Source organism: Necator americanus, chromosome X, assembly GCF_031761385.1.
Source record: "Necator americanus strain Aroian chromosome X, whole genome shotgun sequence".
In the NCBI taxonomy this organism is placed as follows: domain Eukaryota; kingdom Metazoa; phylum Nematoda; class Chromadorea; order Rhabditida; family Ancylostomatidae; genus Necator; species Necator americanus.
Genome location: NC_087376.1, coordinates 20,766,369 through 20,783,851, shown reverse-complemented (window position 1 = coordinate 20,783,851; position 17,483 = coordinate 20,766,369). Strand labels below are relative to the sequence as shown.

Here is a 17,483-nt window from a genome sequence, read left to right as displayed (position 1 = left end):
AACATAGCAGCTTTGCTTCAAAAGTTATCTAGTGTAACATAACTGGAGCGCGAAAATTTGTGGCTCAAAAATTTGACTCCTGGTCAGCTCAGAAACTCGAGATAGCGTTACTTTGCGCAACCGGCCCAGTAGGACTTTGAGTTAACAGCTTTGATTCCAGTGCCCAGTGCTCTTTTAGTGTACTTTTACAACAGCATAAAAGCTATTACTATTGAATTTTGGCATAGAAACGACACTTCTTAAGTATCGTTGTAGCGAAGTGGACCCGTCACTGCATTAGAGCTTTCCAACTTCTGGGATTGTGGTTAAGGAAACCGAAAACATCTTGTTCCGTTCTCGTCTTTTTAACACCTTTCTTCTTTCTTTGATCTACTCTTTAGAAATCTGGTCCTTTGAGGTTGCGAGCATGAGAAAATGGCGTCAGAGTCATTGAACACTTCAGAAGGGTTAAGCTGGAAGTACTCCGCTTCGCGCAAGTGCATTCAAAATTCTTTTCTGCGATAACGTTTCTACGTTTGGAGACAGACCAGACATCTGTTGCGTTTCAGTGATAATCGTTGTATCATATCAGACCCGGGTATCTCGGTGTATCACTACAGGAACGCCGCCGATAAAGCGTTAGCAGTAATATGGAGGCATCAACATTTTGTTTTGAATATGTATAACGTGTATAACGTTGGAAGTGTTGAGACAGGCCAGACATCTGATGCGTTTTGGTGATAACCGTTGTATCAGAGTTGGGTTTCTAAGCGTATCACTACGGGAAGATCGATGCAGCGATACGGAAGTCCTGCAAAGAAAAAGTAGGCCATCGGGAAGGAGAAGCCTGCAGGTGACTGGGACAAGTGGATGTATTACCGCCGCCTGCTCTAACAAATCGAATCACTAGCCTCACGATGGAAATTAGCACTGGATTATGGCATGGCATTCTTCTTCTGTTTCTTGGGCACCATGTTAATGAAAGATGTGCACAAAAGTTCCTAACAACCTGATCGGATTTTGGCTTGCAAATGGCTCCACCTCCGAGACACAACTCTATCGGAAATTGAGTCTTCTTGTTGCATCAGAACTCCTCATCTTTTGTCTCAACTTTTCCTGTTATTGCACTAATGTAACGAAGTCGAATTCTCTTTATTGCTTCTGCGTTCCCATAATCACGTGCTACCACTTTAATGTCAAGGGACCACTTGATCTACAAATTGTATTTTCTTCCGATGTGTAATAATTCAACATAGAGCTTCTATTATTTAAATATGGCGCTGCTTAGACGCAGTAGGACTATTATACGGCACAGGAGCAACTATAAAACCATCGCAGTCAGATTCTATTGCTCTAGCTTGCTAAAAAAAATTATGATGATGAAGAGGAATTCAGGAAAAAATATTCACACATAATTGAAGCTCCACACATACACGTCACAAAATAAGGCAACCATTACATTCTGAATACCTTGTCGATAGTCCAATTTAGCAACAGCCAAGATTGTTAACAAACTTTATTACGGCTAACGTTTCGGCGTCAGAGCCTGGAAAGTCAGATCATTTGTGATATATCCTCTCAAATGCCTCATCCAGAACAAGTCATCATTCTCTGGGCAATTTTGAATACCATTCAATCTCAACGTTCAATTGACGACTTACCTTCATGATTCTTGGGCTCCTTGTCTTTGATCGTTTGTAAGAATTGAAAGTAGGAACACTCTCTGCAAGTATTCACACGAAATTAAAGTTGTTTTTGCCGCCAACAACGGTTCTTTTCGCCCTTTTTTCACATATAAGCATTGTTGGAAGTCTTTATCATGCTGTTAAAGAAAGGGATCCTACTTCAGATCACGTAAACTAGCTAGTACGTAACTAGCTACCATTTAAAGGCATCACCCCACGAATCTGAGGTGGTGCAGATTTCAGGTGGAGTATTCGTATACAGGATGGGAGACTACGGAGAGGGGGTGATTCCGTCCATTTCTTCCTAATTGCCGTAAAAACGGCCCCGAAGATACGGCTTCATTCGTTTTGGCGCACCATTTTGTACAAGAGGTTCGGTTGGAGCGCGCCAGTCTTGTGCGGCGCCGCATCTTCCGGGCCGTTTCTTACAGCAATTAGCAAGAAATCGACGGAATCACCTCCCTCTCCGTAGTCTCCCATCCCGTATTCGAATACTCCACCTGAAATCTGCACCACCTCAGATTCGTGGGGTGATGCCTTTAAACAGCTGTCTGTATTTGTGTATCTAATTTCTGAAGAAAGGAGCAAGCAAACATGGAGAAGGTAATCCACAGAGTAGATGGAGGCGTACATTTTGGGTGAAATGTTATGCAAGTATTTACCAGTATTTATCGTGAGACGTCAGTGGGACCCGCTTGATTTCTTTCCGTCGCACGTGCAGCGTGGGACCCACTTGATTTCTTCCCGTTACCTGCGCAGCAATTTCAGGCAAGCGATCAGTCCCACACCATACTTCTGCTTTCTTGTTCCGGAGCACGAATTTGACAACGTTGGACTGATTTCCAAAGAAAAGCACTAAGTCGAAATTGAACCCGTTTCACCGTATGAGGTATTTGCGTGACCTTCAAGCACACAGCCACCCGCAAACACCCACAGACTGACCTATTATTGTACAACATGATGATATGATATAGCATAGTATGAGATGTAGCTAAGATGTGATGTCGGTGATGAAAAAATCAGCATCATGTTCGCGCATTCTTCTGTCATGTCATGCGCATTAGACCGGCATTGAGACCATACCAGACCACGACGGCCGCCTGTGTCTGACCCTGCGCACCTCGATTCTTTTATATAAGCAATATGGTTTTTCATTTAAGAAATTGGAGGAGAACAACTCTTCAAGGGCTTTCTCATGAAGGATCACTGTCAAGAACAACGAGATTTAAAACCAAATTCTCATTTTGTTTCAGAGTATGCCACCAATTTTCGCGCTTTATCCCAAGGACCTTGCATCACTTACTTGACTTATTCGGCGCCTGATGCGATGACCCGGATCTTCGCCGAGATGTGCCGTCTTTGAACACAGCTCTGCCCAACCTTCTCGATCTTCTGCGAGGAGTTGCACAGATTCAATCCATTCTTCGCTAGTCCATATTCTGTGAAGCGTTACGTCTCGTTTGAACTACCTATCCACGCCGATTGTCCTCAGGTCCTCTTTCACCACCCCAGTCCAGAACATCCGCTTTCGGCCAGGTGACCTCTTCCGCGTTCACTCTCACAACGTCCTCAGAACCCGTTGAACAAGGTGGTGTGCTAGTCTTCTCAGTACACAACCAAAAAAGCGAAGACGGTCCTCTGTGACTACATTAAAAGGCCAGGCAAGATGTTGGTGTTTTCCATCCACCGGCACACCATATCGACTTTCGCGTGAAGATCTTCGCTGTGGCATATCTTAGGCCGACAGTAGTCAAGAAGCCGTCTAGGCATTTTCCTTTCCGTGCAATCTCCATCAGTGTAGATGCTGCTGGCCAAGCCTCCGATCCGTACATTATGATGGGGCGAATTGCAGATAGGTGGACTCGACTTGAATTAGTTGGTGATGAGGTCGACCACAAGCATTTCGTTAAGAAGTTCACCTTGATCACCCTGACTCCCGTTGATCTTCGAACTGGTCGAGCGGGCGCAGTAATTCTTCCATTTGTCTCGATCGCGTTCCAGAGTACCCCGTGGTTCCTCCTTTCGCGTGGAACACGAAGAACATCATACTTTTCTTTGAAACACTTCGTGAAGAAATCTGACTAACGAGTGGGCGGTCTACCTGCGGTGCTCTTAATATCGCGGAGAACCCAGTCGCTAACGGCTCTGGTCCAACGGTTGTCGTTAAAGCGCATCACGTGTCCGGCCCACCTTATTTTACTTTCCTTGGCAAACGCGGCGGCTTCTCTAATCTTCGATCGCTGACGTAGGAGAGAACTTCGAATCCCGTCCCTCACTTGCGTGAAACGGGATACTCCCAGCATCACTCACTCAATTGCGCGTTCAATGACGCTCACCGCGTTTTCTTCCTGTTTGCGAAAAGCCCAGGTTTCCGAACATAGGTCAAAGCAGGAAGTACTGTGGCGTTGAAGAGGTGAGCACGGAGTCGGGTGTTCCTGGTCTTCTTCACTACATCCTCGATGCTCTTGTACGCTCCCCAAGCCGCTTGTCTCCTCCTGCCCATCTCGGGGGTCAGATCGTTCATCATGTTCAATTTCCGACCCAGATAATTAGTAGCTGGTGCATTCGGACATGTTCGTTCCGTCGAGCGTGAATGGGCTATCTGAAACCCATGCGTTGCGCATGAACATAGACTTTTGCAGATTCAGCTGAAGACCGATGCATCCACATGTTTCGTCAAATTCGGTCAGCATTCGTTCCACTTGCCTGATGCCATGGTGTTATGGTGTTATTAGTACGATGTCATCAGTAAAGCGCAAATGGTGTAGCTGCCGACCATCAACCTTCACTCCCATGTCTTCCCATTCCAACTTTCGCATTGCGTTCTCGAGGGTGGCTGTGAATATTTTTGGTGGGATTGTATCATTCTTTTGGACCCCCCTCTTCACGTCAATGATGATATACTTGTAGAATGGCGAAATTCCGGTCGCTAAGTTACTGTACAACTCTCGAAATACCTTTATGTACTGAGGAGGGACGCCTTGGTTGTCCAATGCTTTCACAACCGCTTCCGTCTCAAGTGAGTCGAAAGCCTTCTTCAAATCGATGAAGGTGAGACAGAGCGGCATCTTGTACTCTCGTGATACCTCGATGGATTTTGAAACAATGTGAATGTGGTCAATCGTGCTGAATCCTTTTCGAAACCCTGCTTGCTCGCATGGCTGTCCTTCATCCAAGATTTTTTCAATCCTATTAAGGATCACTCTTGTAAAAAGTTTGTAGATGACGGACAGTAAGCAGATTGGTTGCCGATGCATCAACACCGTCTTGCTGGTCTTCCACTGTTCAGGAACCCTGCAGTCCGACAGGTAACGTGTAAAGAGCCTCGCCAGGGTGTCGAAAAGATCAGAGTAGTAGTCGTAGATGATTTTCTCCATTCCCCTTCCCAATGCACTGGTTGTTCCCTTCTTGTTCTGAAGGGCTGTCATCTTTGTCTTGCGATTGGCGAAGTCTCGACGGGCATAGCGAATGCTTTTCCCCGCCTCTGCAGCTTCAGCCAGCATTTCTGCTCTTCTCTCTTTAAGGGCTTCCTTTATCGCCTCTCTGCAAAGCCTTGCGAGCTCGGACGTGAGTTCTTGGTTCCCTGCGGCTCGTGCTGCTCCACGCTGGCGTATCAGCTCAAGAGTTTCAAGAGACAGGCATCTCCTGGTGGTTTAAAAACTCTCAACCTTCTTCGCGCAGTCCTGAAGGTGTTCAACGAGCCGGTCATGTTCCTCGTCGATGTTGCCCATTCCGGAATCTTCCCAAAAGCCAGCTGGCGTAGCGAACAGATCCCAGTTAATGATAGTTCTGGGATTTCTCTCTCTGAACTTGGCGGCTTTCTCTTTTCCCCTGTGAAGGAAAATTTTCCTCGAAAGAGGCGATGGTCTGATCCCGTATAGAACTTTGGTACAACAGCGACGTTCGTCAGGCAGAACCTTTTATTGACGATGATGTGGTCTATTTCATCACGGTACCCTCCACGTCCAGCGTAGAGAGGAGGGCTTCTGGAATTGCGAGTTCCCATGGATCGTCTTAGTAGTCATGATGAACTCGGAGAGCCTCTGCCCTTGGTCATTCCATTGTAGGCCGTGATTCCCGATATGAAGTTCCTCCGGCGTTCTTCTTGAGCCAACTTTGGCGTTGAAATACCAAATTATGACCTTGTAGAAGGCATGATCTTCTCGGTAGAACATCTCCAGGTCCATATAGAAAGCTTCGACTTCTTCTTCTTTGTAGCTTGATGTTGGAGCGTAAGCGACGAAGATAGTCAAGGCTGGTGTTGGACCACATCGGCTCATTCGCAGACGTCCGATTCGGGTCGTAAGTTGTTCGAAAAAGTCGATGTTCTTTGCCGTTTTCGTGTTGACGAGGACGCCGACTCTACCAAGACCACTATTTTCGCATGCTCCTAAGGACAGTTCTTCTCCAGTTGCATATACGGCGTTGAGAAGGTGACGTCGTCTCGTCTCGGTCAGTCCGATGACGTCGTACTTGATCTTCTTGGCTTGCATTATCAGATCTTCGGTGGCCGCTTCTGATGCAAGCGTACTTGCGTTATAAGTGCAGATCGTCATCCTAGTCCTTTTCCGTTTCGGTAGCCTATATGACTCCTGCAACCCTGTCCTTCCTGAGCTACCGTACCCGGATTTCCTCCGGAATCAGGAGACTCTTTTCTATTACTGTGACATGCAAAAGAATTTTAAAACCTATGGGCAGGTTGCAAGCCTCTAGTCCTATGAGTTTTTGGGAGTACATCCGTTCTCCCGGAGTGGACATGTGGAGCTTATTTGTTGGAAGCGACTCCAAACCGCCTCCCTTGCACCTCCCAGTCACTTGATTGCAGGCTTTTGGCCAGAACGAAGTGCGGGATTCAAGGATGTCATGAGTCAGTCCTGGCTCAGCAGAAACAGGGACTTCATCCCCTGAATCCACACGCGTCTCTGGGCAAACGCAAGGTCGCTTGTGGTTCGCACTTAGCCCCCTATCCGCCACTCGGGAACGCGCCACGAAACCTCACGACTAACCGTCGTTAAGAAGTTAAATGCATAAATGGCCTAAGCACATCTTTGCTAAATATCTCTCGCGTAACTGCTGTTGTTCTTCAGCGTACAGCCCAGGTAATTGAACTCATCGACGAGTTTGATCGGTTGACCGTCCACCCCGACTCAGGTTCGAAGTCTCGAAGAGACCCACAACTGCTTGCACTTATCGGGGCATATGCTTGGTTCATAAGCTGTAGCTAACTCCGATACAAGGTTGACAACATGTTTGCGTTTTCGCACTGCTTTCTCCGAATATAACAACATCGTCGGGGTATTCGAGATCGGTCAAGGGGCACCCTGATAGTGTTAAGACGATATCGACAGGATACTGATAGACTTTTCTTCGCATGATGTCATTGATGGCGAAGTTGAACAGGGAAGGTCCTGTGACTGCCCCTTGTCTTACTCTAGTTACCACCTCAAACGGTGTTGTACACCCGGCGGTGTTCGAAGATGCAGCAGTTGTTCGCTGATTCATGTCATAAAGTAGACGAACGAACTTTCCTGGTACTTCATCAGCGCGAAGCGCGTTGACAATGAAGCGGGCATGTGACGCCTCGTTAATCGGCCAGTACGAAAGCCAGCTTGAATGTCGCGCGTTGTTTCTTCGCGATGTTTAATAAGTCGGTCTAGGATAATCCGCTCGAAAACCTTGTAGATAAAACACAACAATGGGATATATCCTTGATAGTTCATAGGACTCGTGACGGATAAGTACTGGTGAGAAGGATTTATGGTAGCGTGTCTCCAGGAGATCAGGTATTCTTTCGTCGATCCATATTGATTAGATGATCTTTGTCATCTCACGAAACGCAGACAGACGAAGATATTTCAGCATTTCTGCGCTAATTTCATCATCTTCTCCCGATTTTCCATTTTTTATCTCGTGGATACAGGCTAGAATCTCCGACTTTGTCCTAGGAACTAACGGCGTTTGCCGGTTCAGTAAAGCGTTGAAGTGATCCCTCCAAATTAGTACGGTTGCTTCACCGATAGGCACTCCATTGGGGGTGTTGAGGACTGGAGAACATCTTTTTATTTTGCCGCTATGCTGCTTTGATGAAGCATAGGCCTTCCGCGGGTTTTCGTACCCCATGCCTTTTCAAACTTTCGCTCTTGACGACCACTATATCGTGGTCTTGTTGCAGTTGAAGATGCAACTTCTATCCCAGACGTTTTTCCAGGTTGAAATCACCAGCGCCGGAGACGACACATATAGAATTGTGCGTGGATCTTGTGTCCGCAGACACAAAGACAAACTTCTTCGACGGCATAAGAACTAGGAGCATTTCCCTTGCAGCGTCTTGGATACACTTCTTCTTCTTCTTCCTAGCGTTTGTCTCCCTTTGTTGCAGGGTCCGCTTTTCTGTCTCTTGTCTTCCATTTGGTTCTATCCATTGCATCAGCCGTACACAAACGCGCATCTATCATATCCAGCTTCACACGGTCCTACTAGCGAATCTTTGGCCTCCCGCGCGGCCTCACGCCTGAAACGTCGAGCTTCAGAGCAGTTTTGGCAACGGAATTTTCCTCTCACTGCAAGACGTGACCAAACTATCTCAGTCGCCCCTCCTTCATCTTCTCAGTTATTGGGACGACGCCGAAGATGGAGCGTACATTGTCTTTGGATACTTTGTCTTTTAGCGTTACACATATCTTCCACCTCAACATCCACATCTCCATAGCGTGCAACCCTCTTTCCAAGGCTTTCGTCGTCAGCCAGCACTCGCATCCGTAAAGGGCAACAGAACGCGAAACCACTGTAGATCTTCGACTTCAGTCGAACAGAGACTTTCTTGTCGCACAGTACGCTTGTTGCCATTTTCCACTTCATCCATGCCGCATTAACACGTGCTCGACCTGATCAATGTCGCCTGTGGAAGTCACTTTCGATCCAAGATACTTGAAACAGTCCACCTTGTTTAATTCGGTGCCACCGACACGAATTGAACCATCCTCTATCCCTGGTCCGCACTCCATGTACTCAGTTTTTGATATGTTGAGGCGCAATCCATGTTGCTGCAGCCGATACTTCCAAGACTGTACTTGTTTCTGAAGATCATCTCGAGAATCCGACGCGAGCATGACATCGTCGGCAAAGAGTAGGGTCCACGGATGCTGCTTCTGGATTTCCTTCGTTATCGTGTCCATGCACAGTATGAACAGCAGAGGTGAGAGGGATGAACACTGATGAACAACTACTTGTACAGGGAACGGCCTGCTTGTTCCAGCAGTACATCGTACAACGCTGGTAGGCTTCGCATAAAGCAGCTTCCACCGCACATATTTTTCTGGTACTCTATGCAACCACATGGACATCCATAACAGCTCATGTGGGACACGGTCGAAAGCTTTCTCGAGATCGAGAAAAGCAACATGCACACTGCAGTTCTTCTCTCGATGTTTCTCCAGGAGGATACGGACAGCATGCATCTGTAGTGCTGCAGTCCTTCACAAATCCGCACTGGTTGAGTGAAACGCTGACAATTTTCCTCAGACGAGCTTCCAGAACACGCTCAAAAACCTTCATCGTATGTCACAGCAGTCGTATAGGCCTATACGAAGTGCAGTCAGCAATGTTTCCTTTCCCAGAAATCTATTTGTGTTTCACGACCGCCGCTGGTGTACGTGATCAAATGCGATTTTCTTTTCCGATACTGTGTGTTAGCAATGATCAAGTCACTTGCAACAGCATACTCCAGGATTCGCAACCCGTCGTCGTTACGAATTCCATAGCCGTATCCATCATGACAACTCTTGAACCCGTCTTTCCGAGAACTGACATGTCCGTTGAAGTCTCCTCCGATTAGAATTACTTCTTTCCTAATTCCTTCCAGGGATTGGACGTACTGCTCCAGATCTTCCCAAAAGCACGCCTTTTCTTCACCACAGCCCACCTGTGGCGCATAGCAGAGACGACTCCACTTCTCCTGTGTCTACTTTTACAGCCTTTTACTTTATCAGGCGATCCGATAGTCGATCCACCGCTGTGACGCTGTTTCTAAACGTCTCGTTCAATATGATGCCAACGCCATTGCGATTTGATTTGCTGTGGTAGGTGAGCTTGTAGCCATCGCCTAATTCCGTTAGGGCTATCCAGCGAATCTCCTGTACACAGCATATGTCAACACGGCGTTTTCTGAGACTGTCTGCCATTTCACGACTTCTTCCAATAAGCGTCCCAACGTTAAGTGTTGCCACTGGATATTGTTGGCGATGGCGGACTAACTTCTTTTGCAATCTCTGTTCTCTAGCCGGTAGCCCTCGCATATTTGATACATTGCCCGGGCGAGGACAATGCGCGTCGCTTCTGGAGGACGTCCTAGCACACATAGTAGACATTAGCAGTATGACGCGACGGGGGTGTTGTCCTCGGTCGACTTGTCACACTAGCAAGCTAGCACCCTGGCACTGGAATCGTCGTACTACCTCACTTAGCTAGCGTGTAGGCTTGACCCAAGAACCGGACTACTAGCCGGACACCTTTGTGGCATGGTTTGAACCTGCCGAGACGAAGTTTCGCCACCATAGCTGCCCGACGGCCAGGGCCACCGCTGCGCCGCTTTGAGGCGTGAGGTAGGATTTGCAGCAGCGTCTTGGATACACTGTGTAAAGGAATCTGCATCGCAAAGTTTAAAAACCTTCATTGGTGGATAGACAGTAGTTGAAGAAATTGCAGGGTATTAAATAGTGAATAAAAAACAAAAATGAAAATACAAATGTATATCTGAGAGCTAATCATTGGAAGATACAGTCATAATAGTGGGGAGGTTGTAGCTCAATCGGTAAGTACTTGTACTGTGACTGCACCATCGGTGGTTCAAAACAGCTTTAGTGCCAACCAGCTCTTTCATCTCTCTGGAGTCAGTAAATTGACACCAGACTTGTCTAGGAGAATAAAAAAAAACTGGCTTGACACATTGGTTCGTCTCCACAAGTCATTCCAATGCTGTACACGCGTTCATAAACCCAGCGATTATGATCAAGCGGTTATGAATCGAAGTCGAACGCGTAAGCGTATCCCCATAGGGATTTATCAGCGCCGTGCACGAGTGTGAGATCAGTTCGCTCGTACGACGTTTGCGAAAACATTTCCGAAAAAAATGACCCGCGTGCTCTCACAAAATGAAGACTTAGAGTCATGTGGACTGATGTCTTTGAGTGTTAGTGATGTCTCAAACTCATTGGTTTATTTGGAGAGTTCGATGTTTTCACCATGATGTTTTTAAACTACGGTCCAGCCCCAAGTACTTGTAGAGAAATCCCAACCTTGAAAATGTCCATGAACATCGTCTTCAAGTGCACCAAGACTCAAGTCCAATAACTAACTGTCCAATAACTGTTTAGATTGCATCGTCTCCCTGTGCAATACAATTACGTTACTTACAAACGCTCAACAGCATCAGGTACGTTACTGAAGCTTTTCATTCTACACAAAGATCACTAATATTGGTTGTTTTAGTGCTGAGAAGAATTCTACCATTATCTTTCCTTTTCCTATTGAGTTCATACATAATTTTTTCCATTCAAAGGTAGAAAAAAACTTATGACTTTCTGTTTGACTGTTGCACATATTGTGTTGAAAAGTGTTTTGATGAGTGTTTAGAATCTTAGTTACAGAAATGATCTGGCTGTGCACATATCGTATTACATCTAATATTCGCTGTATTTTCGATAATAAATTTTAGCCAACAGCCTTACAGACTCGTACACCGACCTTGGACATATTGTGTCTCGTATAACAAATGAGTTTTCAAAATGTAACAGAGTTCTTGGATATTGCCTAGCAGCGGATAAAAAAGTTAAAAAGATGTAATAACGAAATACTGAGAGTAAGTTAATCACACCTAAATGCGATTTTTCAAGCAAGATGAGAGATGTGCTTATGATGTTATGATGTTCACTGCTATCATGATTCTCTTGAATACAATTCATCTCGATAAATGAGCATACCGCAAAATCGATGATGTTGGGATCTAAGTAGGAGCGGGTTCACGCTCAATGATCCAGAAAAAGCAGCAGCGTGAAGCAATAATTGTTGCACTGGTGTAAATAATGATGCAGGCGAATAGTATGACGGTGGCAATCTGCGGTGCATCTCCGATCATGCTCTTATTGCTTACTTGAATTGCATTAGTTTCGTCGAGGACATTAAATGTCAACGGGTTTCCCGCCTTTTATGGCGCAGCAATTTGTACCGCAGGTGAGGGAACAGGTGGAAGGGGGAACACTGCAAATAAGGTTGTCATCAACTAAGGCTGCTTCTCAGAATTGTTTTCTGGCTTACTAAGTATAATTGAGCGTGATCACGTCCATAGTTCCGAGCTGTATTCGTATACTATCTACTCGCAGAGAGATCCCAACACTTTCATGATATGCTGCCCTTAACGAAATCGTTGATGAGGAGTAGCTGTAGATTAAACAGAAAGCTATCTAGGAGTCTGCGCGTCGCAGTGCTTTTTTTTTAAATTGACATCAAAAGGATAACAGACCTCATAAGAGAGAATATTGGGGTTATTTAAACTTTTGAACAAGTTTCAAGTTCACCTCGTTGGATCATCCTGTCCGCAAAACATTTTTGAAAAATAGATGGGGCAGTTTAACTCAGTTTGAAAGAGAGATCATAACACCCTCGTTTTTGTGGTGTTTTGCCCTTGGGCTTTTTTGCTTCTTTTTTGTTGAGTCCATAGCTTTTACTGTTTCTTCTTCCAAAAATATTAGAACACTTTCAAAAGATGGATGCTTCTCAAACGCTCTTAATGTAGTCGGGTCAAAAACTCCTGACATCCTTACTGCATTGTGGAGCGTCTGCAGCGTTGTTCTGGGGTGCCGCCACTACTCTTTTTTTCGATGGAAAATTTGACACTGAGTATTTAGGTGGCAGATTAGCTCAGGTTCATTCTAAATCATGGCATTAACACTATGGCAAATTTCGCAACTGATAGATTCTAACACCGAGCTGTTGTTTATTGCATTGTTGGAATAACTGTAAGCCCACATTCTATTAACACCGTCATCATTCGTCTAAGACAATAGTAATTCGGGGCACCGCTAAAGAGGCACCCGTAGACTTTTCTGCGAATGCCTCCGAAACCTTACGTATCCTGTGGGTATGCCAGCGGAGATAGAAACATGTTTCGACGAAACGACGCTTGAGTCGTCCGCTTGAGACGCAGACAACCATCTTACACGCTCTTTTGGCTGTAGAGATGCAGAGAACTACCGATAATCCTCATCCGATTACTTCTGAAAGCCGAGATGTTCTCTGCTTTCAACAAAAACCTTCATATACCTAATTCGAAGCTCTCAGATGCATCTTACCCTCATATTTCACGTGGGGATTTCTCCTGCTGGTTCGGTTACGAATTTGAGATCACCTTACATTACAAAAAAATCACATCAAAATTTCCTCCAGAAAATTTCAGTGGATATGTCCGTTTCTCCAAAACAATGTAGCAGTTCGTGAATTATATCCTGTGATGCAGCGTATGATCAAAGGTGGTAGGCAGAGTCACTTATTTGAGGAGCAATAATGGTGGATCTCCATAGGACCCACTCTATCGCTAATTGTTCAGGCAAGGCATGATTGGAGGCATGATTGAAAATCTACGGGTACCTCTTTAAACTCAGCTAACATTAAATCGCAAACACATGTTTCCAGCTTACTTTAAACTTAACAGCAGCTTAAGTACTTTCGCTCAAACAGAGCACAATCCAAATGTCTCTTTAATATCACAGAAGAGCCACACATACTGTATCTATGCAGAGGTATTAATTTCGTTTTCCTCACTATTAATGATAGTGTTTTAAGCGTTTTGACTCTTAAAAGGTGTTTTAGTGATACTCAATTATCATCAGGAATGGTTACATAGTGCTCGCTAGGAGCCACAGTCAGGAATAAAGTTATTAATGAGTGGTCATTAAGATAAGGCACCCCATTGTAAGTATGATGTATTTACAATTTACGAGAAAGGAACATGCAAAGGAATGACCACATGGAAATACTGAAGTCAATGGCTCCTGATCCAAACATCAGAACATTTCGGGTCACACAGTCATAGACGACCAGAAAATGTAACAACATTGAAGCATGTATTGCTATAAGTAAAACTGAATGTGACTATGCAGATCACCACATAGTGAGTTCCATTATTAGTCCGATTCGATTCATGATGGCATCGTCCATTCTTTGTTGTTCTTGAAGTTCTCGGGGTGGAAGCGTAGTCGAGGTAATAGCGACGTAAAGGTGCTAGATTGTTATCGTTTTGGAGAACGAGAATCAACTATGAGTACTGCGTAGGTTACAGCATCCACTACTAACCTTGTATTTCGAGCTGGCGTATATTTCAGAAACACGCTTGTTAATAAAATGAATTTTTTCTCTATAGGTGTTTTAAAAGTAGCTATGATAGCTGAGCAACTCTGGTTTAGTGCTTGCGTTTGCAAATTATCTGGGATGGGATTCTGCTTATCGGAACAAGTAACAAACAAGCAGTTCAACATAGAAATTTTACTACCGATGTTCGAAATCTTCGACATTTTTGACTTTTCGGAGTTGGAAGCCTAGTTAAACGTAAACTACTGCGAAGATCTTCGTCGTCGTCTTGGACGAAATGTGGGACGGTGGACACCTGATCCGTGGGTTCTGTAGTCTCATACGAGGGACGATATGGTAACGGGTGAGAACCGTTAAATTTTGTTTTTCTCAGGACGTCTTCGATTCGATACCGAGCCGACACTTGGTCGACTCGCCATGGAGACTGTTTCAGACTTTGCTGTTACAACGCGAAAACATGCTCAACATCTCGGAGTTGGCGAGCGCATCCAATTCCCTTGCTATGATCGCTCTGCAAGAGATAAGGAGCAGACGGAGTGACGTGCCGCATATGAATGACGGTACACTCATCATTCGTAGCGGAAAAGCTTCGTCACGAAAGTAGGGGGTTACTGATTTTGTTGTCTTTTGATGTCTGCGTTTTCTTTTTTTTTTACTTCTAATTGACTAATTTATTTTAATTTAATTCCTTTTTTCGTGAAGAAAGATGGTCATCGGTGAACATGGGAATTATCAAACAGCACGATTCGTTCGGGGATCAAGTGTCGTCTAAGACCAACTGCTCAGAGGACCGCGAGCCTGTGCTAGACGTTCCTCGAGGCCACGCACTACAAACTTGGATTGAATTATTAAGGCCGCCAATTAATTGCTGGAAAGAAGGACAAGTCTGAGGAAATGTCGCAGGGACCTCCGTGAACATACTAGAGGTACCCGTAAGTAGTCAGCTATTATTATAATGGAATATTTGCTTCACTCTAGTTGAGAGCGAGAATGCATAAAGATGTGCTTTATATGGCAATATTACAACACATAGCCTTGACTTTTGTGACAATTAAATTCTAATGGTTTGATTACACCGTTGCAAAATGGCGCACAATCAACCAACTGAAGGACATTTATGTCATTGCGTGCTGTTTCATTTTTCGATGGGGTGTTAATGCGTCGGTTGCAACTAAGAACATCTATGATGTGTACGGAGACGTATTAAAAGTCACTAAGTGCAAACGCGGGTTTAGAAAATTTTCCAGCGGTGACTTTGACTTGTCTGGTAGCGATCGAACTGGACACGCCATTGAGTTTGATAATAACACTTCAGAATAACTGGTGGAAACTGATTTCAAATTGAGTATTCAGGAAATGACAAACACTCTTCAGGCTTCTTGGTCTACGGTTCAAATTTAAGAAGTTGGGAAGATTTACAGGCAGGGTATATAGTTTCCGTATCTACTGCAGCACGATAATGTCAGGCTGCATGCAGTAAGGTTAACCTAGGATAAAACAAAGCAGCTGAACTGAGAACTCCATATTCTTGAAACATAGCAGCATCCGATTTTCATTTTTTCGATGGAACATTCCCTAAGGAATAAATATTTCAGAAATACGGACGAAGTGTGAGTTCACCCAGAATCGTATTTTTCTTCAAAGGAAGCGAAATGTCTTGAGCAGGGGATTGAAACTCTACAAGCAAGATGGCAAAAGGATCCTGGATAACGACGTAGATTATATAGTCGATCAAAGATAAAATTAGATGTAAGCAAATTATTTTTTGTTGCCACTGAGATAGTTCATTGATTATGAGCACCCCTCTGTGGCGGCACGTTCCAAAGTTCGAAACCACCCTAGTGCCAACTAAGCCTTTGATCTCGCCGGGGTCGAAAAACATACAGGCCAAAACGCGTTGTAAAACCTGAATAATTACGAATTGCAGTAAAACGCCTCGGCGCATCCCAAGTGGTTCCACACGCCAATGACTTCATCTTTTTTTAAAACTTTTTATGTGTACCCCTAATATATTCCGCTAACAGCATTGTTGAGCGAAAATTGAATTCCTATCTCTTCTGGTTACGAAATAAAAACAGTCACGAAGAGGTTCTCCCCGGAACTCTTTTTCGGTCGTCAGCTCCTGCTGAAACTCTACTAGCCTCTTCCGTGCGAACTGCAATCAAGAGGAACAACGCTAAGACCTGATTTTATATTTCATATTTATTTTTTATTTATTTTTTGGTTGGTGGCAATCCTCCATTTAATTTTACTGGTGTACATGCCGTCAAATTTTTGGAAGGAAAAGATCCTGGAGTAGTTGAAGACCTTGCGAACTGTTCTCGCCCATAGAAAAGGTGGCCAAGAGTGTCTTTGATACTACTGACCGATATGCTTGCTGAGCGTCTTATTCATAGTGTTCACGAAAATCATCCTCATGTGCCGACAGCCATAAAAGTTTATCGGGAATACCGCCAGCCCCTTGTTCTAACCTTCGGCAACTATGAGGAAGCTTTCGACAACGTAGAAACTAATGCAATACTGTCAGCGATGGTGGATCACGGTGTGGACTCGTCATATGTGAGGGCATTAGCCAATTGCTATGATCGATGCACCTTTCCTCTCTTTCACCATAACTAATGGAAAGGGGGTAGGACAAGGCGATACTATATCGCCGAAGGTACTCACGACTGCACTACAGTGCATAATAGAATCAACTGGTTGGGAAGGGGCATACGCGTTGGTGGAAGGTTGCTCTCAAACATTTGTTTCGCGGACGACATCCTTCTGTTCTCGAGAAGTACCAGTGAAGCAGGAACGATGCTCAAAGTGTCAAAATGAAGCAGGGAAGAAAATAAGATTGCGAATAAACAGAAAGAAGACACAGCTCATGAAGACTGCTAGGATGAAGGAGTACAACTCGAATATTTCCAAATCATGGGAACTTAGCCATATGCGTACCACGGATTTTCCATGTATATAGAAAACAACTTGAAGGAGGAACTGACTAAGAGAATGAGAGCAGCGTGGGCAACACTACCGTTTGTATGCTTTATGTAGGGTGATAAGGCGATTGAGAGATTTAATCATTAATGGCTTTGATTTTTTTCCGGGCTCTGACGAAGCTGAAAGTGCGGAAACGTTGGCAGTTAATAAATATCAATACCATCCTTAGCCAAGAAAACCAATAAAAAGCCTATTATTCAACATGCCAGGATTCAAGGACAGTCGAACATGAGCAACACATTTGATATTTCTTGCTCCAATTTTGACCTTGCCATGTCTGCCCTACTTTTATACTGTAAGTGTTGTAGATGTCGTTACAGCCAACGACGAGTAGCTTTACTGAAGGTAAATAAGGAGAATAGAATGTCAAAATAAAAACAACAGGGTGGCAACACAAGAATACGTGTCCAGTGCGAGTTTGCATTCTGCAATAATGCAGTGAGCAACACCTCCCCCTTCAAGTTATCTCGTATC

At 44.6% G+C, this 17,483-nt stretch overlaps 4 protein-coding genes across 9 annotated transcripts; all 4 read right to left on the bottom strand.

Annotated features, from left to right (window-relative positions):
* Positions 1-3,133: 3,133 nt before the first annotated feature.
* On the bottom strand, positions 3,134-6,220 carry RB195_024473 (uncharacterized protein; the record flags this gene model as incomplete). Of its 4 annotated transcripts, XM_064212261.1 has the most annotated exons (6): positions 3,134-3,302; positions 4,001-4,266; positions 4,448-5,269; positions 5,333-5,495; positions 5,582-5,650; positions 5,697-6,220. In XM_064212261.1, the coding sequence occupies 6 exons, from the start codon at positions 6,218-6,220 to the stop codon at positions 3,134-3,136; spliced, it is 2,013 nt and encodes a 670-aa protein (XP_064068140.1). The 4 variants fall into 4 exon arrangements, with proteins under 4 accessions (XP_064068140.1, XP_064068142.1, XP_064068141.1 ...); XM_064212260.1 differs by lacking the exons at positions 4,448-5,269; positions 5,333-5,495; positions 5,582-5,650; positions 5,697-6,220 and having other exon boundaries at positions 4,001-4,191; XM_064212259.1 differs by lacking the exons at positions 3,134-3,302; positions 4,001-4,266; positions 5,333-5,495; positions 5,582-5,650; positions 5,697-6,220 and having other exon boundaries at positions 4,385-5,167.
* Positions 6,221-6,872: 652 nt separating this feature from the next.
* RB195_024472 (uncharacterized protein) lies at positions 6,873-8,510 on the bottom strand (the record flags this gene model as incomplete). Of its 2 annotated transcripts, XM_064212258.1 has the most annotated exons (3): positions 6,873-7,272; positions 8,107-8,224; positions 8,306-8,510. In XM_064212258.1, the coding sequence occupies 3 exons, from the start codon at positions 8,508-8,510 to the stop codon at positions 6,873-6,875; spliced, it is 723 nt and encodes a 240-aa protein (XP_064068138.1). The 2 variants fall into 2 exon arrangements, with proteins under 2 accessions (XP_064068138.1, XP_064068139.1); XM_064212257.1 differs by lacking the exon at positions 6,873-7,272 and having other exon boundaries at positions 8,091-8,224.
* An 8-nt stretch (positions 8,511-8,518) lies between these two features.
* RB195_024471 (uncharacterized protein) lies at positions 8,519-9,121 on the bottom strand (the record flags this gene model as incomplete). Its single annotated transcript, XM_064212256.1, has 1 exon — positions 8,519-9,121. One exon carries the CDS (start codon positions 9,119-9,121, stop codon positions 8,519-8,521), a length of 603 nt encoding a protein of 200 aa, XP_064068137.1.
* Positions 9,122-9,640: 519 nt separating this feature from the next.
* Positions 9,641-10,021, bottom strand: RB195_024470 (uncharacterized protein; the record flags this gene model as incomplete). Of its 2 annotated transcripts, none has more annotated exons than XM_064212254.1 (1): positions 9,641-10,021. In XM_064212254.1, one exon carries the CDS (start codon positions 10,019-10,021, stop codon positions 9,641-9,643), a length of 381 nt encoding a protein of 126 aa, XP_064068135.1. The 2 variants fall into 2 exon arrangements, with proteins under 2 accessions (XP_064068135.1, XP_064068136.1); XM_064212255.1 differs by having other exon boundaries at positions 9,641-9,958.
* Positions 10,022-17,483: the final 7,462 nt, after the last annotated feature.